Source organism: Carassius carassius, chromosome 10, assembly GCF_963082965.1.
Source record: "Carassius carassius chromosome 10, fCarCar2.1, whole genome shotgun sequence".
In the NCBI taxonomy this organism is placed as follows: domain Eukaryota; kingdom Metazoa; phylum Chordata; class Actinopteri; order Cypriniformes; family Cyprinidae; genus Carassius; species Carassius carassius.
Window position 1 is genome coordinate 13,787,886 of NC_081764.1, and position 25,076 is coordinate 13,812,961.

General features: G+C 38.3%; 2 protein-coding genes and 1 pseudogene across 2 annotated transcripts; 2 read left to right on the forward strand and 1 right to left on the reverse strand.

Moving 5' to 3' along the window:
• Positions 1-2,687: 2,687 nt before the first annotated feature.
• On the reverse strand, positions 2,688-9,625 carry LOC132152297 (protein O-linked-mannose beta-1,2-N-acetylglucosaminyltransferase 1-like; annotated as a pseudogene).
• Positions 9,626-14,602: 4,977 nt separating this feature from the next.
• LOC132152247 (uncharacterized) lies at positions 14,603-16,408 on the forward strand. The gene is made up of 3 exons (XM_059561059.1): positions 14,603-15,127; positions 15,230-15,405; positions 16,232-16,408. Exons 1-3 carry the CDS (start codon positions 14,614-14,616, stop codon positions 16,406-16,408), a joined length of 867 nt encoding a protein of 288 aa, XP_059417042.1. The 5' UTR covers positions 14,603-14,613.
• A 5,768-nt stretch (positions 16,409-22,176) lies between these two features.
• On the forward strand, positions 22,177-23,729 carry LOC132152298 (uncharacterized). Its single transcript, XM_059561097.1, has 5 exons — positions 22,177-22,207; positions 22,447-22,752; positions 22,840-22,869; positions 22,945-23,032; positions 23,493-23,729. The coding sequence occupies exons 1-5, from the start codon at positions 22,177-22,179 to the stop codon at positions 23,647-23,649; spliced, it is 612 nt and encodes a 203-aa protein (XP_059417080.1). The 3' UTR covers positions 23,650-23,729.
• The last annotated feature ends 1,347 nt before the right edge of the window (positions 23,730-25,076 follow it).

Here is a 25,076-nt window from a genome sequence, read left to right on the forward strand (position 1 = left end):
CACCGCCTCGGCCTCCGGAACAGCATCGTGCACCGCCTCGGCCTCCGGAACAGCATCGGGCACCGCCTCGGCATCGTGCACCGCCTCGGCCTCCGGAACAGCATCGTGCACCGCCTCGGCCTCCGGAACAGCATCGTGCACCGCCTCGGCCTCCGGAACAGCATCGTGCACCGCCTCGGCCTCCGGAACAGCATCGTGCACCGCCTCGGCCTCCGGAACAGCATCGTGCACCGCCTCGGCCTCCGGAACAGCATCAGGCACCGCCTCGGCATCGGGCACCGCCTCGGCCTCCGGAACAGCATCGTGCACCGCCTCGGCCTCCGGAACAGCATCGTGCACCGCCTCGGCCTCCGGAACAGCATCGGGCACCGCCTCGGCATCGGGCACCGCCTCGGCCTCCGGAACCGCATCGGGCACCGCCTCGGCCTCCGGCACCGCATCGGGCACCGCCTCGGCCTCCGGAACAGCATCGGGCACCGCCTCGGCCTCCGGAACAGCATCGGGCACCGCCTCGGGAACGTCCTCTGGGCTTTGAGGAACGGTAGACGCCTGTCTCCTCCTCCTCCGCCCTCTATTTTGGCGAGTCGGTGACACCTTGTCTGGAGACTCAGGCGTTGAGTCGGCCATCTTGTGCTGTGGCGCTGGGCTGGCGGCCATCTTGTGCTGTGGCGCTGGGCTGGCGGCCATCTTGTGCTGTGGCGCTGGGCTGGCGGCCATCTTGTGCTGTGGCGCTGGGCTGGCGGCCATCTTGTGCTGTGGCGCTGGGCTGGCGGCCATCTTGTGCTGTGGCGCTGGGCTGGCGGCCATCTTGTGCTGTGGCTCTGGGCTGGCGGCCATCTTGTGCTGTGGCTCTGGGCTGGCGGCCATCTTGTGCTGTGGCGCTGGCTCAGCAGCCATGACGTCAACCGTCTTGGGAATCTCTAGGATCTTGGACAGCGTAGCGAAATAGTCCAAGAATGAGTCAGCGGCCCTCTTGGGCGTTGGCGCTGAGCTGGCGGCCATCTTGCACCGTGGCGCTGGACTCGTGATCGCCTTGGGTTGTGGTGCTGTGTTGGCGTCCATCCTGCCTCGTGGCGCTGGACTAGCGGCCATCATGGGCAGTGACGCCACTGTGGCGGACGTGCGCTTCCTCTCTCCTCTCCGTCCGCCATGGTGAGACGGTGGCTCTAATCCGTCCCACACGAGCCCCGGGTCGAAGGGCGGCCCTGGTTGAGAGCGGTGCTGAGTATCCTCTCGACCACTCCCTCCTCGGCGACCTCCTCTGGTTCCCCGGAAAACCACCAGGCGAGTTCCTTCAAATCCACTCCTCTCCCGCACAGTGGCTGGGGAGGAGACATAAGCCGACATACCGCTGGCTCTTGCAGTGACGGAGTCCTTCTGTCACGTTCGGTGTTATGGAAAACACAGGAGAGAGAACCAATTGCGAGTATGTCTTTAATAAGGGGTAATCCAAAGAGAATACACAGTCCAGGCAGGGTCAAAACCGGTAAATCCAAACATAACATAAACGAGGCGAGGCAAGGCAAGACAAGGCATTGACGGACATGAATTAACGTTTAACACTAAACAAGGACTCCGTGACTAAGACTCAGACAGACCAGGTATAAATACACAAAAGGATGATGGGGAAACAGGAGACAGGTGGGGAACAATCAATTAACTAAACAAGGAGGAAGGTGACCAAATAAGGAGACAGGAAGTGATAAATGATAAACACTGTGGGAACTGAGGACACCTAGTGGAAACCCAGGGAACACAACCCAGACACTGTGACATATATGTGTGTGTGTGTGTGTATGTGTATATATATAAATATATATATATATAAAGAATATATATATATATATATAAAGAGACAAATAAACTATATAATTTTCTGATTGCAACCATATAATACAAAGACATAAGCATGGAAATATAAAAAAAAATGGAACAATGTAAGAAACAGCTTTATTTTCAATAAGAAAACCAATCATTTTTAATTACTTGTACAAAACTGTTGAAGAATTCGATTAACATATTAGACAAAATCTCTGCAAACTTGAGTACAAAATAATATGTTAATACATTTTTATTATGGTATTGCTCATGTTCCAGATACTATGAAAATGTTTAGTGGCAAAAAAATCTCCTCCATGAAATGATTTGGACATTGCATGAGAAATACATTTTTCATCATTTTTTTAACATACAGTTACTCACGTTAACACAGGGCAGATCTACGATGAAGCTGAGATTGCACTGATTTCAAGTGTTAATCCTCTGCTCTACTCTTATAAGGCTCTTTAGTGGCTTAAACACAAATCTCACCTAAGCAGCATCACATGTCATTCTCTGGAAAGAGGATTCTTAAAGCTGTTACTGGAGGGCCATCATAGCACAACATTAAAAAAAAATAACCTACATAGATTTAAACAGATATTAGATTGATTTTTTTTTCTTTTCTTTTTTTCTCAACTGTGCAGTCCAATACAGGTCATTACATCTAGTAAAAGAATAGTGCTTTTGCAAATGAAGTACTCAAACCAATAGAAATACAAAAAAATATGATACTACTTTGTACATCATTATTTTACATCATTCTTGTTTCAAAAGCCCACAGCTTCATCCTATTGTTCACCCCCTTTGTCTTGCATTGGCCTGAAGAGTAACACAAGGCCCATTGTTGGCCTGGGATGAGGACTATTCTAAATCTGTTCCACGGGAGTTCCCTCTTCTTTAGGTGCTGGCTCCAAGTGAATTGGAGTGACATTATTGGGCTTCTTAACACTGGGGGGGCAAAATGCTATTGAAGGTCATGCACATAATGGTAAAAAAAAAAAAAAAAAAGTCGTAAAATGTAATTTTTTTTTTTTTAAACAAAATCTTATTTTTGTTTATAAAAAAAGGAAGACAAAACTATTATGGACTGCTTTACAAGCCTCTACTATTTGAGCTTTAATGTAAGTGGTTGCCAGATACTGAGCGTTCAAATTCCATAATCGGAGTTTCTCTGTCAAAAGGATACCTTTTCAGCTCTGTGTTTTACTGATTTTTTTTTTTTTTTTTTTTGAATCACCCACATGTACTTGCTCTACATTGCGGAAGTGCCTATGATCTGAAAATGCAGACAAACATTAATAAAGACTTCCTGAAGCAAAATGATGCATATTTGTTAAGAAAAATACCATATGCGTGAGTATACTTTACATTGTTCAGGTTATTTAGGGGGGTCAGTTTACAGTTGCGTCCCCAAAAAAATTCACAGATTCTGTTAGATTTAGATATTTAAAGCTTTATAAACCGTAATCTGCAGCACATACAGCAGTTTGTGAAAGCTAGAGATTACTGTTTATACATTTTTAAATATGGATGAGATTGGAACAGCCACCACTAGTAAATGGTTCTTCTTTCTGAAGAGCCTCCAGAATCCTTTGTGATAACCTCGTACATCCAGGTCCCATGCGTGTAGGCACTATGAGCAGAAAACAAAATAAGGCCATAACCTCATAACAACCATTTCCTCTCTCAGTGTTTATAAGCCATTTATCTACCCTTGCAGGGTCTTCAGAAAATAGCCAGACATTTGCACATTTAGCTCACATAAAAATAGACAATAGAACTTACCACTTTGCTAAGATTCATTGCAGCCCAATATAACAATACATACAGATTATCTACTGGCTAACCTGCTCTGAAATGCAGCCATTTGATACTTAAAATAGCCAACTGAAATCTCTCATACAGATTCAAAATTTAGCATACCTTCGCCAGTTCTGTCCAGGTGTTTGTATCTATCTCTTGCTCCATTTTGATGAACATTACAAAGGTCTTTCCCTCTGTGTAGGGGATAAATGAGACTTCACATGGGTTTTTACTGTGGTCGAGAACCTCGGCCCCACTGCAGACACCGAAAGGATTACTGCAGTTGTTATAATAATGCAATTTTAAGATGTTACATAAACTTTGCAATAGTGGAGTATGATAATCTGATAAAATTACCGTAGAAGGTTTTGGATTTCAATCTCATATGCATCTTTCTTCAAGCTGTTAACATAGAGAGAATATGTCTATAAATGAGATGTCTGAAAAAGGATATAAATAGGGCTAATATGGATCTATACTGTATACTATACTGTTTCATCTGAACATTTGGAATTGTGTTGAACTTGTGCTTTTTAAAGTAAACGTCCTGTAGAGAAACACACCAGACACAATTATAATTATTTATAATGAGGAAATGTTAGAAAAGACACAAATTCCACATCACTGAATTCATAGTATCCCAGATTGAATTTGCAGTGGAAAAATATACTAAATTAGTAATAGTTAATATAAGAATATAGATAAACCACAGACGTTAACGTAAATGTAACTGTCTCACTTACATGGAAGTAACCATTCATGTTTAAGCCAGTAATGCCAAAGTGATAAGAGCGGGAGACATCAGGAATGACACACTCTCTTCCCTTCTTCTGTTCCGGCATACGCATCAACATGTCCCAATCCCATAGCTAAGAGATGACAACAGTAAAAATGGATGAAAGAGGGAAAGATACCACATACAGGTTTAAAATAGTTAACTGATAGACTACCATTCAAAACTTTGTGGTCAGTAAAGTTGGTTTGTTTTCAAGACTGAAAATAATAATAAATATTTCTTGAGCACCGAATCAGCATATCAGAATGATTTCTTAAGCATCTTGTAATACTGAAACTTTATCGTCACATGAATAATACTCTCTTTTGAACAGTTTCTTCCATTGTGTTAATCACACTGTGGGCAATGCATCCAACCGTGCTGTGCTACAAGCAAGAGCATAATGAAGCTGCTCTGCAAGCCCAGCCCCAGAGTGCCAATACTGAGAGCTCTAGTAGCAAGAGCTAATAATAAGACCCAAGACGCTAGGCTGAGGACTACTAAACACAACCTCTCCCACTTACAAAAAGGGTGTTAGATGGCTGGTGGTAGATTAGGCGGACAAAATCTGTGCCTGTAGAGCAGAGGCATCCAAGTTATAAAACCATGTGAAGGTAGATAGCGATGATCAGCCAGCAACCACACAGATATCACCAACAGAATTTATGCTGGACCAAGCCCAGGAGGAGGCCATTCCTCTGGTGGAGTTGGCCCTCACTCTTATAGGACACTGTATGCCTGATGCGTTAAGTCAGGGATATAGCAATCACTAGACAGCAAGATATTCTCTGCTTTGTGACTGGCAGCCCTTTAGAGTGGCCCCAAAGCTCTGCTCTGATTGCCAAATCGGGCCAGAGTGCTCAATATACACTCTAAAGGCCTAAACTGGGCAGAGTGGATTAGGACCCTGCTTACCTTCTGAATTTGAGAGAGCGCTAGAAGGGTGATGACTTGTGCTCTGAATGGAGTGGAGAGCACTTTTGATATGTACCCTTGCTTGGCTTGAGGATGACTCTATAGTCATTAGGTCCAACTCAAGACATGAAGCACTGACTGACAGTGCTTGTAGGTCACCCACTCGCTTGACCGATGCTAAAGCCTGAAGGAGGGCGGTCTTATGTGACAAGGGCCACAAGCTGGGCGACTGGAAAGTTTTGAAGCGAGGGCCCCGTAGGGCCTGGAAGGCTATAGGTAAGTCTCAATCTGGCACATTATAAAGGTGGATTCAGACCGTTCTAAAGGGATCTTATATATATATATATATATATATATATATAGAAAAATGTCCTATTTAGTAGGGGTGTCCCTGACTAAGGATTTTCATTTTCGAGTCTTGCTGATATTCGACTAATAGTTGAATCATATGTTTGGGGGTGGGGCAAAATACATTGTGTCAAGTCAGACATTCGACAGCCATAATAACTGATGTTAACACAGAGGGAAAATGTGTAACAAATGCCTTGCAGATACAAACGGGGTAAATAATGTTTTCATGTTTTAAATAAAAGATAGTTAACACTAGACGTCAGCGAAACCCTAACAATTCACAATTTTTACAATAGTGCTCTCATTATAAAGTTAGCCTATATGACAGTAGTTATTAATGTTCTGCATTTCTGTTTTGAGCTGCATGCGCTGAAGATGACCAGTAGAGTGACGCATTTGATTGCAAGTTTTTAATCAATGGGATTAATCCAGTCTCTGTCTGTGTCAGTTTGAGTCTTGGTAAAGTTTTAAATCCCTGCCACCAAGATGCTCCTCTGTCGGTCACGGATTATGGAAAGTGAAACATAAATCTATAGGGGTGGTTGGATTTAATCACGCACTTTAAAATATATTTATATTTATTTGAAGCTTCCTTCTTTTCAGATTCTTATTCACAGCTTTATCATGATAGGCTGCATATTAACTTATTGGAAGAAAACCTATGTGAAAAAATCTATGTGAAATCAGACATTTGAGCGCTCACATATAGTCAGAATGGCATAATCATAACAGCCAAATTAGGCTCCTCGAATCGAATCGGGTCACCCCTACTATTTAGACATAAATTGTAGGCTGAATGCAGGAATTAGCTGCCTCACCTTCTCAGGAGTCGGCCATTTGGGCTCTAGTTTATCCTTGTAAAGGCTTTTTTTAAGTACCCAGCCAAGGCCAGGCATACTTTCCACTCTATACAACAGAGATGGGTCCTCTGCTGTGTGCTCATAGCCCTGCAAAACAGCACAGCAGCATGGTCAAGAGCACTGCTGGATGGCCTTTCAAGATTTACAGTAGTTTAATATGAGAGTATCACTAACAATTGTTTAGCAGTAGAAAAATATACCAAAAGAACAGCATTTGGCAGCATTTACCCCCCAGACTTTATTTTCAAGTAAAAACAAATTGAAAAGAAAGTCACTCACTTGGTCATTCCAGGCTGAGATAAAGTACAGACTATCATCCTCACTCAACAAATGGATGGTTTGACTGAATAAGTAACAAAAAAATCTTGGAGAAGAAATAATTCAAAAGTTTTTAAGACATTTAGAGACAATGAGTCAAATGTCGCTATTCAAGCTGTTCTATTAAAATGAGTTGAGCTCATTAATTCTGCACACAGGTTTCTAAACAAGCCTGTGACAAATAATATGGGTATCTGCTACCACCTAGTGGACACGTGAGTAATTCATAACAATTATAATAACTAATAACTTGATATAATCTATCACTATATTTATATTATATTATCCATAAATGAAAAAAATCTATGGAAATATCCAAGTCTTCCCCCAAGACAATGGCAAAATCTGCATCCTAAAACATTTTTTTTTCTCAAAGTCAAACACTTGCAAGCTCTTTCACAATGTAACTGTATATAAGGTGCAAGGCAGGTGATCATTTGATCATTTGATCAAAATGAACATCTTAATATTAGTGCCATCTTATGGTCAATCACAAACAGCCTTTGAGCTGTGCAATCATCTATCACTGGCCATTCCTTTCAATGTTAATTATTCATTTTCAAACAAGTCACAAACATATCACCTGTGACACTCTGGCATTTTTTATACTGATAGGCGTATGCTGAACCGAAGAGATCCACCACATCCATGGGTTCCTATCCAGAAAGCTTTTTTGTTAAGTTTGTATATATGTATAAATCCTCTCACAAAAGTGGACAAGAAAAAATGCATTTAAGAGAAAAACATTTGAAAAGGAGACAATACCTCATAGTAGCCATCGATAAAAACAGTGATCATCTGTGGATTGACACCATGGGAGGAAAGAAGAGAGTGCAGCATTCTAGAGGAACAAACACGGCTTCAGACAGGTATTCAAGGTATGCTTTTTTTACATATAGGATTTCTGATTTCTCCACTAAAGCCAAATCAAAAACGTAGGGAAAAAGACAACAACAGCAACAGAAAAAATTATGTGAAATACATGTCTTGGCTACTGAAAATTCAGTTTTGTATCACATAAAAAATACAAATAAAAACATTTAAAATGTTCAAACATGAAACAGTTGTCTTAATATATGAACAAATCTTAACAGTTGTTTTTTTCTGTATTTATATGCAGACTTTGTAAGAATAAGCAAATAAAAAACCATTTCAAACTTTTGAACAATATTATAATACATGATTAAAAAGTTAAGAAGCATTGTCCTTACCTCCCTTCTTCACAACCAGAGTCCACATATCTCTCCAGCCTAAGATGACCGCTACCTGACTCCCCAAACCTTTCAGAAGATTCTTCCCTGCATCCTTCAAGTGGAAAGTCCCCTCATCCTGAAGAGGCCAATAAGAAGTGCACTTATAGACAAAGAAAACAGAAATCTGAATCCATGAGAGTGGATGGGAGAGGCATTTCTTTAACCTTAATAGTGAAGATGAGGATTCTGCCACGGGTGACCATGTTGAGGAAGAGGATCATGGCATCATCCTCATGGGGAGAATAAGTATTGAACACTCTTTTGGCCATGAAAGAAGAGGATACAGAGAAATGTTATCACACAAACTTGCAAAATAATCATATTAATGTTCAAGTTACGGAGTGGACAACCTTAAAAGACAGTCACGCTAAAAGAAGATACAGTTTGTCATGAGAAGTGAATGTGTGTTCTTACACTAAACTAAAACATGTATGCCTCGGCCCTGCTCACTCATCTCATCTTCCAGAACCTACAAAAATACATATTAATATTGTAATCTGGTAATGGTGCGGTTAATGTGTCTTATCATAAAACGGGCCCGGAAGCACTCACAGTGGTACCATCTACTGCTACATAAACCTTAGATCGACTAGAGTACATATCCAAAACCTTCCTCGCACTGGCTGGTCTCTAGGAGTTTCCATGTTAGGCAGGGCATCATCTGAGACAATGTTCGACGATAGCAAGAAAACGAATGTTATTCATTAAAAACTAACATTGTGTAACAGTTAAAACCTTTGAAAGGACAAAAATATTAGTGTTTTTACAATTCCACTAAAGTAATAGTAATTTTTAAATCACACACACGGGCGCACACACACACACACACACACACGTTTGTTTTTGAGAAAAGTGGGGACATCCCATAGGCGTAATGGTTTTTATACTGTACAAACTGTATATTCTATCACCCTTCACCAACCCTGCCCCTAACCCTAACCCTCACGGGAAACTTTGTGCATTTTTACTTTCTCAAAAAAAATAATTCTGTATGATTTATAAGCGTGAAAAATGGGGACATGGGTTATGTGTCCTCATAAGTTACCCTCTCCTTGTAATACCTGTGTCATACCCATGCCATTATACAGAGTTGTGTCCTGATATATCACAAAAACAAGAGCACACACACACACATAGTATCTAAATGGGATCATTTAAAAGAATTATAGTGCATTTAAATATAGCCACTTTAGCCAGTTATAAATTCTACAACCTAACCCTACCCTATCAGAAATCTTTCTGTAAAGTTACAGTTTATATTAACAGCATTACAATTCTTGTGAACGTTGAAATGAAGCTGCATGAACTTCTGATGATCGTGCTGTTACAGCATGATTTAAAGAATAATCTTTTTATGTTAAATGTGCTGACCTGGTAGATTCGTCGTACTGCCCTTTTGTTGGTGAGTCTGTATTTCCATGTGAGGTAGAGGCTGCGCTGCTGGCGGGGGATGAAGGGTTTGGCTCTTGGGTTGGGTGTCCATACCTGCAGTCCTGCACACTGCTCCTGATCACAACACCTGCTTGCATCCAACAACACCTGCGATCCCGTCTTTTTCATCTACACTGCGCGGTGCAATCACAGCAGCAACAAAATCACTTTAAAATCACTTTTGAAATCTTCTTGCAACATTAAAACATGATGCAGGTGGCACAACTTTATCACAGGTTACTACAAATGCTTTACAAGCAATTACAAAAAAAATGCTGAACCGCATTTTAACAGTAGTAACATTTCGTGCATGTGCACGAGCTAATGATATTAATAACTAATTATTAATAATTACTCCATCAAAGAGATGGTGGGGTAAGGTTAGCTTTTGGAGCACAACGACCACTTCTAAATTCAATTTATTTTAATACATACATTTCTGTTGACTGTAAGGCTAATGACTGTTTACCTCAGCAGCATTTCACTGTATGCTGTACGGAAATTTTCCCGCCTCGCCAGAAAATATAACTCTAGTGGTAGTTTTGTTTTTCAAAATAAAAGAGCCCCTCCCCCCTTTTATGTGCAACTAATTCATAAAATATAATTTATTTTCTGCCAAAAAATAGAAAAAAATAAAATAAATAACTACTTCAAAATAATAAAAATAATAATGAAATATTTAAAATGTAAATAAAGTATTAAAAAATTTAATAGAAAACTATTTAACTTTAAAATGATTGAATTTAGAGCTGCACAATTAATCGTTAAAAGATCGCAATCTCGATTCAGACACCCTCTCGATCTCATTTTTTAAATGACAACGGTTCCCCGAGTCTATTACACCTTTGACAAAGTCTTACTGGATCCGTGTTCGCACTGCGCAGATGGGAGCTTTACTTACTCAAACATGTTCTGAGGGCAGAAAGGAAAATGATTGGTTTAGAGATTCAACCAATGAAATTGAAGCAGAGGCGGAGTCAGGAAATTTGAACGTGTGGAAGGAATACTTCAGACAGATACGTTACTGATGCTTCGTGGGAGGCATTTATTGCAAGGTAAGTTCATTTACCATGTATTTTCATGGAAAAAATGAACATCTCTAACATTTAATAAGATAATTAGCAAACAAAGATGCACAGAACAAGTAATCATGGACTAAATATTATATAGCATGCATTTTCACTTGACTGCTTCATCAGTTGATTACACAAAAGCTGGTTATGACGTAAATGGAGTAAAACATGCTTTTCCAATGCTTCCACGCTGTCTGTGAAACGGATATGAGCGAAAAAAGAACTCTCCTTGACATAACATCAGTCAGTTAACGTTAGCATTAGCATTAGCACTGCTCTCAGGGCAGGAGTACTCAATATTGATATTACTGTTATTTGTGTGCTGTTTACAGGGCATGAGTACTCAAAATTTTAATTAATGCTATTTTTAATGAACTGTGTGCTGCTCTCAGGGCACGTAACAGGTAGTGACACTAGTCATGGTAGTGGTGTCCCAATCCTTAGGGGAATATTTTCTCCCCTACCCCTTGACACTACCTACCCCTGTTTCAAGGGACAAGGGGAAGGGGTAGGCGGAGGGGTAGGGGAAGGGGATGGGGTATAAAATAGAATTGGGATTGGGCCTTAGTTAGTAGCATAGTATTGCATCAGTTTGGATAGCTTCAAATTAGCGTAAATTTATTTACAGTGGTCAGGATGGTACGTGCTGGTTGCTGGTTGCAACAGCACGGACTGTATAGTTTTCCAGCAGACTTGAAAATTAGGCCCCAGTGGTTGCATGCACTTGGCCTGAAAGACTGCGAGTTCCCGCCTAGAGCTGGAGTGTGCAAACTGCATTTTATCGTCCCCTCTATCTCCGCTGTGCTCTGCCCACTTTTCAGCATTTTTCAAATAATGCCAGTGGTATTCTTATCAATGAGAGCGTAACCTCGTATCTCCCCGCTCCCAAGTCATAAATCTCGTATCTCCGATTAAACATGATTTTGGGGAAATGTTGAGTTAATGTTGGTATACAATGTATGTTGGTATGATAGCAATTAAGGTATAATACCAACTTTTACGATACAATGTTTAATACAGAAGATAATGGAAACTGTGGAGCAGAGGCAGAATCCCTTTGATCTTGATATCAAGTTGCAATTGGTCAGGTTGCATCTGAGAAAGTTGCAAAAGAGCTCTCAAGCTTCCTCCAAGATGGTGCGAAGCAGAATGCCATCTTTATGGAACAACATCTGGCAAAATCAAAAAAGAACAAAGAGCTTCTGGGAGCCCGAGAAAAGAAACCAATGTGCAACCTTCAAGGACATGAAAACATCATTCGGAGTCAGCATATCTAGAAAGATCCACATGGACTCAGACGTCCTCTTTCGAAGATTACTGGCTGTCTCCAAACAAAGAGAGGTGTCCATGGAGACTGTGATGTCTCACGAACTCGCAGCTGTCCCACCCTCTTTGTTTTTTTTGATGGAAGCATGAAGAAGACAACAAAAGCTGACCTGGCCAAGAAACTCAAGGCTGTTGTTGAAGAGACACAGCAGCTGCCAAATGTTAAAGAACCATCAGCATATATCATTGATGGCATGGATCTTCTTCAAAGTCTCAATGACTACGTTTACATGCAGCCAATAACCCGTTCAAAACCGGGATATTAGCAATAACCCGGTCACGCACAGCCATGTAAACACCGGCAAAAACCCGGATATGCTCATATCCCGGTTTTTAAAAACCGGGATATTATGCCTGGGGTACCCCTTTTCTAACCCGAATATTTGGTCTTGTAAACGCGTTTCGGCATATACCCATCAAAATGTGTGTTCTGCGCATGTTCTATACGGAAGGAGTCTTGGTCTTTGGAGTAGAGACGGCGCATAAAAAAAACCCGCGTGCAGTATAGAGGCACAGTAGTGTCAAGTGCTGCTGGTGGATCAGTACCAGCGCCAAAGCGCAAACAAAGACTATCGCTATCTGCCCCAAACTATTCATTATCTGCCTGCTGCTGCTGTTGTTGTTGTTGTCTTTGGATACAGGAAGAAGAATCGGAAATGACGCATATTGTGTCTTGTTGTCATAACTTTAATGGGAAAGGAAGGTAACAGATGTGTCGTTATAGTATTTGATAGATATGACCACCAACACTCAATCAAAGATCTTGAAAGACAAAGAAGAGGCACCAAAATGGGCATCCTTGCACCAACCTGGATGAGCTGAGGTACACACTAGCATCTACCACAGATTTGTCAGCAGCAAATCTACTCCCAACAGAAGATGGCTTCCAGCAACATGTGCTGAGAGCCATGTACCAAACAGCAGTGTGGCATCACAGCCACCTGGCCAAACCTCTTCTCTGGAACCCAGTTGGTAGAGGATGGAGGCTCAGAGAAGATGGGTGCATTAAATCTGTGATGTTCCAGAAGGCACCAGCACCTAAAGGAGTTAGAGACCTCACCTACCTCTACTGTAAAGACGGAAACTGCACCGATGCCACCAAATGCCAGTGTCTTCCAGTGGGCTTGACCTGCACAGAGTTTTGCTCTTGCACTTTCCCAGACTGTCCAAATATGACCCACTTTGTCACTAATGACAATGTGGATAAGTGACAGTGGTGTGTTGCAGTTGTAACATCATGGGGGGTTGACCCCAGAATGGTCCACGAGGGTCTGGCTGCAGGCTTGCACTTGCACTCTCAGACTTGCATTCTCAGACTTGCACTCTCAGACACTTGCACTTCCGCTAGTGACATCACTTGCAGTCTTTATTTTTTATTTTGTTTAATTTTTTTTATTACTTTTTGTTTGAATTTCCCAACATTTTACAACAGTAGCCAGGTGGCGAAGACAAGAAAAGAGAAACTAAATTACAATGTCATTTGCAATCGCTATCTCCGCTACCTGTGACACTTGCAATCGAAACAAATCGTGCATGTTGCCAATGGAGACAGGATGCTGTGGTGGTGATTAAACGATTAAAACTAATTTAGTACTAAAACGTACAGGGTCCTGCAAGAAAAAGACAAGACCGGCAAATCCGTGGCCAGAACACCAGAATATGAACGTTTGCGCAAAGTCTCTCACTAAGCATAGAAAAAAACACTTAACACGGCTTAATGTATTCAGGTGCTATTAAATTATCAAATTAAATATACAGTTCATTAATATAATGAATATGTATATAGTATTTTCCTCATATACCGCAAAATGTGGCATAATGGACTAAGATGATAAAGGCCAAACTCAATATGCTTCTCTACATTATTAAAATACATAACTAATATGTACAGACAAGCAGGTGAGCCCAGAATAAATGCAACATGCAAAGTTTCGCGTTAAGCAATTTTTCCATATAGAATAAACTGTCTACAACTTTCTTCATTAACCTACATTGTGTTTTATTTATTTTGATTTTCTATAGGAGGAAAACGTTTAATGTACAATTTAACGCACTGCGTTCTGTACTTGTCTGCTTGCCTGTACGGAGTTGATCCTTTTAAAATCACTTAATGCATTTCATAATGCACGTTCCTATTTGCTGGTCTGTATATACGTTGAGTCAACAACAAGACATATAGGCTAGGCCTACTGAATTGTCTTTATCATCTTAGTCTATTATTAGGCCACATTAAGCGTTTTGTTGTATGGGAGGACAAAGTTTGCGCATTGTGTTCATAGCCATCTGCTTACCTTGTAGTACTTTAAATAATAACTATATATCGAATTTGGTCTTTTAATTGAACTTAATGTATCTTAATACATTATGCCATATTAAGTGTTTGTATTAGGGACTTTAAGCAACAGCTGCGAATGGAACGGCTACAGCGACCGGAAGTTTGCTGTCACACCGCCGTAGCCAAGAACGTAAAAATCACTAAGCAACGGTAAACAGGACAGCGCTACGCGGCATTAATTCATTTATTGAGATACAAAAAAATGTCATTTAAAAAAGCAAGAGAAGGATTGCTTTTGGCATTAAATGACAATCTTTTGTCAGAAGAGGAGTTTTTAATATTGTATGATGTAAATAAGTCTAAAAACCTAGATTTACCATGTAAGCAATACTTGTCTTTTAACCTTGATTACATGGAGGAAGACGAATGCTTAAATGAATTTCGTGTCAGAAAATGTGACCTACCAATTCTGGTAGATGTTCTCGGGATTCCCAATGAGATCGTTTGTGATCAGAGAAGTGTTGTGGGAGGAGTCGAGGCGCTGTGTATGCTCCTTAAGAGGCTGGCATACCCTTGCCGGTACAGTGACATGATGCAAAGGTTTGGTCACCGACAAGTCCCAGTCCTGTGCATGGCCACAAACTCCGTGCTGGACTATATATATTCTGCACATCATCACAGGATAACGCAGTGGAATGTAAACATACTGAACCCTGTAGCATTGAGAAACTATGCTGACTGCATCCTCCAAATGGGAGCCCCTCTGGATAATTGCTTTGGGTTTATTGATGGCACTGTACGACCCATTGCCAGACCAGGTGTAACACAGAGGATCCTATATAATGGACACAAACGCATCCACAGTCTAAAATACCAGGCTGTAGCCATCCCTAATGGTTTGATTGCCCATCTGTACGGCCCTGTAGGTATGTCTGAATAATTTACCATCTATGGAAACATTGTCATTCCCTTTAAAATTTATAAAATAAAATAAAAACATTTTTTAATTTAAAAATATATTTTAACAGAGGGAAAGAAGCATGACTCTGGAATGCTGGCAGAATCTGGGCTGTTGGCATTGCTGCAACGTCATGCCATCTCTGTAGATGGCCATCCAATGTGTGTGTATGGGGACCCAGCATACCCACTGCGTGTGCATCTGCAAGCCCCATTTCGACATGTTCATCTCACCCCTCAAATGATGGTATACAACAAACGAATGAGTGAAGTCAGAGTGTCTGTGGAGTGGTTGTTTGGGGACATAGCAAACTACTTCGAGTTCATGGACTTCAAAAAGAATTTAAAAATTGGTTTGAGTAGTGTTGGAAAATTGTATGTTGTATCTGCTTTGTTAAGAAATGCACTAACTTGTCTGTACGGTAATCAGACATCGCAGTTTTTTAACTTGGATCCTCCACACATTCGTGACTATTTTTCATGAGGTAACACATACATGCAAAACTACACTGCTATGTAGGCCTATGTATATATAAATACATTTAAAAATAAAGATAAATAAATATAACATAGTATACAAACACACAATATAAAACCAGAATTGTATTTAAAAAGAATAAGACATTTTATAATAACACATTTTTTATTTTATTATTAACAAAAATATAGTATACATAGTTTACACAAATACACAATATACATAAAGTAAAGTAATAAAGTATAGGCTACTAACAACATTTTATTAAAAATATGCTATTTTATGTTAACATATTTTATATTTTATTATTAATAGAAGGATTTATACATTGAAATGTTTTATGAATGAAATCACAAATAAATGTTTTTAAATGGCAAAAGAATAATCATTTCTTTGACATATTTTCAATGAGGCTAAGTAATGCTTGCCCTTGCTGTTGCTGTTGCTGAAGTAGCATAGTCTGCATTGCCTGCATTTGCTGTTGCTGTTGTTGCATTAGTTGCATCATGTCCCTCATCTGCTTTTGTGTTTGTTGTGCTGCTTTTGCTTGCTCTTCAACCTGTATTTTTTTCAATTCCAATTCCTTTTCTCTTAGAACCCTCTCAGTCTGGCTTCTCTCCCTCAAAAACTCAATGGTGTCATTCCCACTCCTTCTCCTACGTTTGTTGTTTGTCCAGTCCTCTCCCTCTTCACTAAGCCTCCTGTTGGTCTGGCTAACCCTCTCCATGGCCTTCTTCCTTGCCTCTTCTGCTTTGGCCCTGTCCGTCTCTAACTTCCTCATACTCTCATCACTCCCTTTGTTTTCCTCAGCTGCTCTTTCTTTCTCTGTTATTTCTTCAATTAGTATATCAAGTTCTGTTATTTCTGCAGATGTTCCACTGCTCTTCTCGTCTTTATTGTTTCTGGCCTTGTATTTCGTCTGAATCAAGTTGAATCTCTCCCTCACTGACCTCTGCATAACTCTGAATTTGGGTTCTTGAGAGCAATTCAGTGTGTCTGCTATACTTGACCAGGCCTTGCCCTTGTCAAAACTGCCCTTTTTATACCTGTATGGTTCTGTGAGCAGGATTTCTCTACAGAGAAGCACATCATGTTGCTCTTTCCACTCCATAGGGACTCTAATCAACAAGAAACATGAAGTAAATAAAGCTAATTTATGAAAAGTAAGTATAATTAATAGTCTTGATAGATAACTAATAAAAATAACCAATCCATTAATCTATTTCTTATCTGTTAATCTACTTTACCCAATTCAAAATATTTTAATAGCATAGTAATACATTTAACATGGATTTTGAGAAGGATAAATGCAATACTTACATTGTCCGCTTCACATCATCTCTAATCTCAATGCTGCCTGAGGTGTTGTTGCTAACAACAGACATATCTTTATACAAACGGAAAAAATTGTTAAAATTAGCTTAAGCTTAAAACATTTTAACACATATTATATAAAACACTAGTGGTACAATTATAAACTGATGCAAATTACAGTGTCATATGCCATAAAACATAACATTTATTTACCTAATCTCTCACGTTGTAGCGACTCCGGCAAATCAGCTGTTCTCCCGTAGTAGACCGTTAAAGTAGAACGTCACAATGTAGCAGTTAAATTCGCGCATGCGCAATACAACGCCAGAATGGCGTTGCCGTTCCACCAGAGGGTGTTGCTTAAAGTCCCTATTTTCTACAGGAGGAAAACGCTTAACGAAAGACTTTGTGCATTGCGTTCATATTCTGCTGTTCTGTGGCCACGGTCCGGGCTTGTCTTTTTCTTGCAGGACCCTGTACTGTACGTTATAGTACTAAATTAGTTTTAATCGTTCAATCACCACCACAGCGTCTTGTCTCCATTGGCAACACGCATGATTTGTGTTGATTGTAAGTGACGTCACAGGTAGCGGAGAGTGCAAGAAGCGATTGCAAGTGACATTGTAATTTAGTTTCTTTTTTTCTTGTCTTCGCCACCTGGCTACTGTTGTAAAATGTTGAGAGATTCAAACAAAAAGTAATAAAACAATTCAACAAAATAAAAAATAAAGACTACAAGTGATGTCACTAGCGGAAGTGCAAGTGTCTGAGAGTGCAAGGGTGCTTCTCTATGGGTGCTTCTCAATTCATATTTGTGCATCCTCGTTTCCTTTCCTCGCTTCCTTTCCTCGTGTCTTAGCTCCACCCTTTCAGGATGCGAGGGAAGGACGCAAGGAAAAGACGTGAGGATGGAGGACTTGAATCAAGTGAAATGATTTATCCTCGCTCCCTTCAGCGTTACTTCAAAGTGTTATCAGCTGTAATTAAAGGGATCTGCCCTTATGTTGTTAAAGTTTGTTAATTAAGACATTCATAATAAATATTAATAAAGCAAGATGCCCTGTTTGAAATATATGACATGCATGGTTTATTTGAAGTGAAAAGGTAAAATATAAATAAAAATTGTTACAACAGATGTGAAGGGGGAGGAGAATTTATACGTGCGTCACGTTAAGTCGATAAACTTCCGCATAGGATACACCTGTGTATCCTCGCTCATCTCTCCTCATGAAGCCTCCTCCCTCCTCGATCCTCGTCTCCTCGTGGTGCAATTAGAGAATTGAGATGTCCTTCAAGATGGCTGTGTTCGATCGGTTTCCGGGTCATAGGATGGAGGACGGAGGAGCGAGGAGACGAGTAGGATATTGGGTGCTTCTCCTAAACAGGGCATCTTGCTTTATTAATATTTATTATGAATGTCTTAATTAACAAACTTTAACAACATAAGGGCAGATCCCTTTAATTACAGCTGATGACACTTTGAAGTAACGCTGAAGGGAGCGAGGATAAATCATTTCACTTGATTCAAGTCCTCCATCCTCACGTCTTTTCCTTGCGTCCTTCCCTCGCATCCTGAAAGGGTGGAGCTAAGACACGAGGAAAGGAAGCGAGGAAAGGAAACGAGGATGCACAAATATGAATTGAGAAGCACCCCAAGTCTGAGGATGCAAATCTTAGAGTGCAAGTGCAAGTCTGCAGCCAGACCCTTCTCGAATGGTTACCAAAAGCAGTTTATGTTCCAAATGGTTGCTGCTAGAAAATAAACTAAACAGCCGGAGAAGATAGGGCTCATTTCCCCAAAGAGTGTTTGTTTGTTTAGTTAGATTGCCATTTGTTTTAACCCCGAAAAGATATGATGTGGTTGAGGATTTGAGAAATGGATTTCCTCAGAAAAAAAAGAATGAAGTACTTTATTCAGCAGAGATCATAAACATGAGTAAGTCTCTTTTTATTTATTTATATACTTGTACTACTTTTCACACAACGTGTAAACATTTTACTAGTTAGACATTTTCCAAAGACTTTTTCCAAACTATAATTCCTGACTAAATGTATAATCAAGTGAAACATTAAGTTTCAATAACAATATACAATATATACCATTCAAAAGCTTGATGTAAATAATATAAATGTAACAAATAAATGTAACTGTAACAAATGTAACAAAAAATGGTGTTCTTTTAATTTATCCCCCCTAAAAAAACCTGAAAAAATATTCTCAGCTCTTTTCAACATTAAAAATAATAATAATAATAATAATAATGATAATGATAAAAACAATAATTTTTTTCTTTTTGTAGAAAATAAGATTGTTAAAATGATTTCTAAAGGATTGTGTGACTGGAGTAATGATGCCAAAAATTCAGTTTGAAAGTCAGCTTTGATTGTTCCTGATAAACTGTTTAACTGCTCCCCCAAGTGGATATTAAATTATGTTGTGGGATAATTTAATATATTCTAAATAAACTACAAACATAAAATTATATACATTTATTTTGTCTTCAGATTCTTTCTTGTAACTCCTTCCTCTCAGTGGCACAGGTGACTGAAAGGCTCATTATGCAGCTCATTATGCGGGCCTTTGTCTTCTCAGGTGTAAATCGCAATGATATTCATGATAGTTGACGCCTACTCGCATATGACTTTTACCAACAAAAAGTGTCTTAGAAAATTTAAATCAATATATTGTTTTCTGTGAGTGAGTAAACAAGATGATTTTCACATAATTTAGAAAGAAAAATTCTAGGCTACAAGCTCCAGTTCTCAAAAATCCCGGGAACCATTGTTCTTTATGTGTTTTTGTTTTAACATTTTTAGTTTTTCACTAACCACGCATAACATTTTTTTTCTCAAAAACACAATCATGTACGTACAATAATTTCACATATTATTATAGCCCAGTTTGTGCTGATTACAGTGAGATTAGACTTTACCCATTTAGATATTTATAAGAAACTGAAAAAAGCACAAATGTCAGGGCATGACAAAACTTCTCTAGGCCCCAAAAATACCCTTAGACTCCAGAGGGTTAATTTAACAATCTTAGCAGTAAAATATTTTTAGCCAAGAATCCATTTCATATTTGGGAGACCTTAGAGATGAGGAAAAACATTGTTGGATTTAGTTCTACCTCCGGTAGGGGTATCTCAAAAATTCAGGGGCATTGTCACTAGCCTCGTGTCGATTGCACTGTTTCACCGCTAGGTGGCGACAAGTGACTTAAAATGTATTTGTCAATGAATGAATTTTTCATTCAAGAGAATCGTTCAAAAACGCTGATTCATCCAGTAATGAAACAAGTGAAGTAGGGTTATGAATGAGTCGTTGACTCAGTGATTTAAACAACTTTTTCAGCATTCTAATATAAAAAATGGGGGTTTAAAATATTATATATACACTACCAGACAAAAGTTTTTGAACCATAAGATGTGTAATGTTTTTATAGAAGTCTCTTCTGCTCACCAACCTTGCATTTATTTGATCCAAAGTACAGCAGAAACAGTAAAAATGTAAAATGTAAAATTAAATATTTACAAATTAAAATAACTGCTTTCTACTTGAATGTATTTTAAAATGTAATTTATTCCTGTGATGCAAAGTTGAATTGTCAGTATCATTACTCCAGTCTTCAGTGTCACATGATATTCAGAAATCATCCTAATATTCTGATTTGCTATTCAAAAAACATTTATTATTATTATTATTATTATTACATTGAAAACAGATAAGTAGATTTTTTTCAGGTTTCTTTGATAGAAAGTTCAGAAGAACAAAATTTATGTGAAATAGAAATATTTTATTATAAATGTCTTTGTCACACTTGATCAATTTAAAGAATCCTTGCAAAATAAAAATATTAATTTATATACTTGTTATAATGATAACAGTAATAATAATAATAATACAATTATTTAGCAGGAAAACATCATATTAGAATTATTTCTGAAGTATCATGTGACACTGAAGACTGGAGTCATGATGCTGAAAATACAACTTTGACCACAGAAATAAATGACATTTTAAAATATATTCCAATAGAAAGAAAGTTTTTTTTTTTTTAATTGTAAAAATGTATCACAACATTATTACTTTTGCTGTATTTTGGATAAAATGAATGTAGGCTCTGTGAGCAGAACAGAATTATATATATATAAAAAAATCTTACCGTTCAAAGACTTTTGGACTGATAGTGTATATAAAATGTTTAATAATTCATTCAGATTAATTAGACACTTTTAATTTGACTGCAGCAATAACATTTTGTTACACATTATTTTATTTAGTTCAGAATCGTAGGAGAATTGTGATCTCTATGAGAAAAAAATCGTGATTCTCAATTTATACAGAATCGTGCAGCCCTAATTGAATTATTTAATAGCTTTGTAAAATGTCAAATGACAAAACTGTTACTACAAAAATTTAACTAATAGTGTTTCAAAACACATACAGGCTTGAGGGGGTTGATTTGCTCATATAGTGATGTGACATTCAGCCAAGTATGGTGACCCATACTCAGAATTCATGCTCTGCATTTAACCCATCCAAAGTGCACACACACAGAGCAGTGAACACACACACACACTGTGAACACACACCCGGAGCAGTGGGCAGCAATTTATGCTGCGGCGCCCGGGGAGCAGTTGGGGGTTCGATGCCTTGCTCAAGGGCACCTAAGTCGTGGTATTGAGGGTGGAGAGAGAACTGTACATGCACTCCCCCCACCTACAATTCCTGCTGGCCCGAGACTCAAACTCACAACCCTTCAATTGTGAGACCGACTCTCTAACCATTAGGCCACGAGTTCCCTCGATATAGATATAGATCTGTGGTATTGAAATTAAATAGTAAAACTATTAATTTAGACGTTCTTTGACTTTATGTAGCAGAAGTGGCAAGAGGCTGTGAGAGTTTGTCACTAACATCTATGGTCAGCAGGACATCGTCTTTCCTTTAGCTCTTTAGGTTGGCTTTTAAACAGGATTAAATTAGGATTAAACACAAGGATGTGTTTCTTTTTCCATCACTATATTTCACTGGTAATTTAAAAGATAAATGCCCAATTTTTAGATTACAAACTGTGTGTGAACAAATTTATCCGATCATCTCTAGCAAGCGGAAAAGGCGGAGTAAAGAAATGCCTTTAATTGTTCTGTTGGATATTACACTGTTATTATGTCTGCCTAGCACTCTTTTTCTCTAGAAAAAGTCCAAGCGCTAAAGGAAAACATGGAACTTCTGTCACCTTCTGGTTATGTAGGTGAGTTTTTTTTTTGTTTTTTTTTTTTACATTAAACTTATTAACATAAATTGACTGTTCAAGAATTAGCTCTAAAACACAATCCACTGGTCTATTTTATCAATGTTTATCCCAATTCCTAAGTCTGGTTTAATTGATAAACTCCACAATATACTCAAGAGGGGAAAAGATTTGGGCTTTTAACATTGTTGCATTATATGACTTTTCAGTGCTGTTTTCCTCCCTGTTCACACATGGAGCTTTTGAAGCTTTGGATCGGTATGAATCAGTCAAAGAGGTCCAGCCTGAAAGCAGACAATACTTCAGGGGGGGAAATTTCACCCTTCTCTGCCCAGTAATAAGAGGTAATTCAACAGGCTGGATACTGAAGAGGCTTCAAGGAGCTGAAACGAGGTCAGGATGTTTGCAGTTGAATGGCACAGAATCTACAGACAAACCTGAAGAATGTCATTTCATTGACATTGACTACAAGAACAGTGGACTGTACTGGTGTGAGAGTCCTGCTGAAAACAAGAGACGCAACACTGTCAACATCACCGTGAGCTGTAAGAACATCAGTGTCAATAATATAGATTCAGTTCACACTTTTCAAGATAATAGTTTTTATTACTAATATGTGAATAATTCCACAGATGACTCTGAAGATGAAAAGACATTTACAGGTGAGATGCAGATAATATCTGTCATTGAATTTGGCTATCTGTGTTATAACCATCCTTATGAAATGTGTTATCCAGGATCTTTAGTCTGGGTTTCAGGGCTTTGTGTCATCTTGGTTCTTCTAGTGCTTTTTCCTGTGCTCTGGCTGTTGTTTCCAGGTTTCAGGTAGAGTATACAATTCATAACATCATTTATGTTTTGGTGGCATATTTGTATGATTGTAAATTTGTACAATCTGATTACGCCCCACTGAGGGTTATCTTTGGGGATGATCCTTTGTGTTTATTATTTATTTTTTCCTAAAAAAGAAATGTTTTGTACCATTCAAATTATACATATTTATAAAAAATAAAAAAAAATTCCCATGACAACTGGTTGAGTATACAGATGTATGCTATATTTAACATTAATACACACTTAAAACAATAGTTTGCCAAAAAATGAGAATTGTGTTGATATTAACTCACCGAAATTGAAGAGTTGGTAAATAATGACAGATTTACATTTTTCATTATTAATTACTACAGCTGTTTCTATTATTCTATCTGTGATATTAATTTCATTGACTACTGATTTACATTGCTCTCTGTATCAAATATCTGCAATGTTTACTTGTGCTTTTCAGGGAGAATTTGCATGTGTGTCCAAATAGGGCATTCAGGAGGGAAAGGGTCCAACAGGAAATGCCTAAAACCAAGCAGGACATGACTGAAATCCAGTGGGATCTTCCCTGGATGGAAATGGACAATTTGCTGGACAAACACCAAAATCCTGGCAGCTGAACATTCTACATTTTAAATGTCAGAAAACTGCCACTGTGCTTTATAGAGTCAGTGATGGGTAATATGACAGATGAATAAAGAGGCCGATACTGATTTTTACAGCATATGGAAGTGTTTTTGCACTGAATAATGTGTTACCAGCTTTAGATAAGAGGTCAAAAATATTTAAGGAATAATTTTTTAATAAGTATAAATAATAAATAAGTTTTTAATTACAAAATGACATTGAGTTGTCATTTCTCTGTGACTTGTTCACATACACAGTAAAACCTTGTATGAACTGCAGAAGTTGTTCTGCAAAGGATGTCAAGCAAGCTGGTAATTAGTGTTAATAATAAATATATATATATATATATATATATATATATATATATATATAGTTAGGCCTATTGCACAGTGCAGTGTTGACAAAAAATATTTATGTCTTTACAAAGGATAAATAAATAAATAACAGCAATGAATCATAAACATTCAAAACTGACTGAAAAAGCTATTTTTTATGTTAACATTGTGACATTTGATAAACAGTGTTGCATCATAAAAATTGATCATTTTGATCATGTACTGGTATTCCTCCTAGGTAATTTGATACTTTGGTACCAGCCTGATTATACTTCAGTAATGAATATACTTTAAAAAATATGAAAGTATGCATAAGCATGTTTTTTAAAAGTACACTTATTTTCATGTAAATTTAAGAATATGTTTATAGTACATTTTAAATTAAATAATGCACTAGTAATTTATGATAAAATTAATTAATTTGGTAAAATGCTAACAATAATATTTCATTATCATGTGAACTATCATGTAAAGTCATTGCATTTTAAAATGTGTCATTGTCCTTTCAGATTTCCAGCACATTGTAGTGTTCTTGATTGTGAAATGTGTTAAAAGTATATATTAATAAATGAATTTTAAAATCTTCATCAGATTTAATGCAGTTTTATTAGTTTTGTAAACTGCTTGAACTTACATACGCAAATAATACAGTTGAATTTTAAATTATATTTGGTTAAACTTGAAAATAAATAAATAAATAAAAGCAGTGATGCTTGCTATCAATGTCATGAAACCTGACACAGAGCATTGTGAGGTGCCATGTTTGGATGCAATAATTCTATTATGGCATATACTGTACAGTGTAATAAGATTTGTATCAAAATTGAGATTCACCCAGCATGGGCAGCTATTTAGAATAATTCATTCCCTCTCCCCCACCTCTGACCTTCTGTCTTCTCACACATGCCTTCAGCTTTTCTTGGAGATCTGGCTTAACAGCAGACAACACTTCAGGGGCAAGCAGTTTTCCCTTTGCTGCTCAGTAAATTATACAAGCTCAACAAGCTAAATGCTGAGGAGAAGGCTCCATCCAGATCAATGAACAACAGTATGTTTACACATTAGCATTAACCTAGATAAATAAA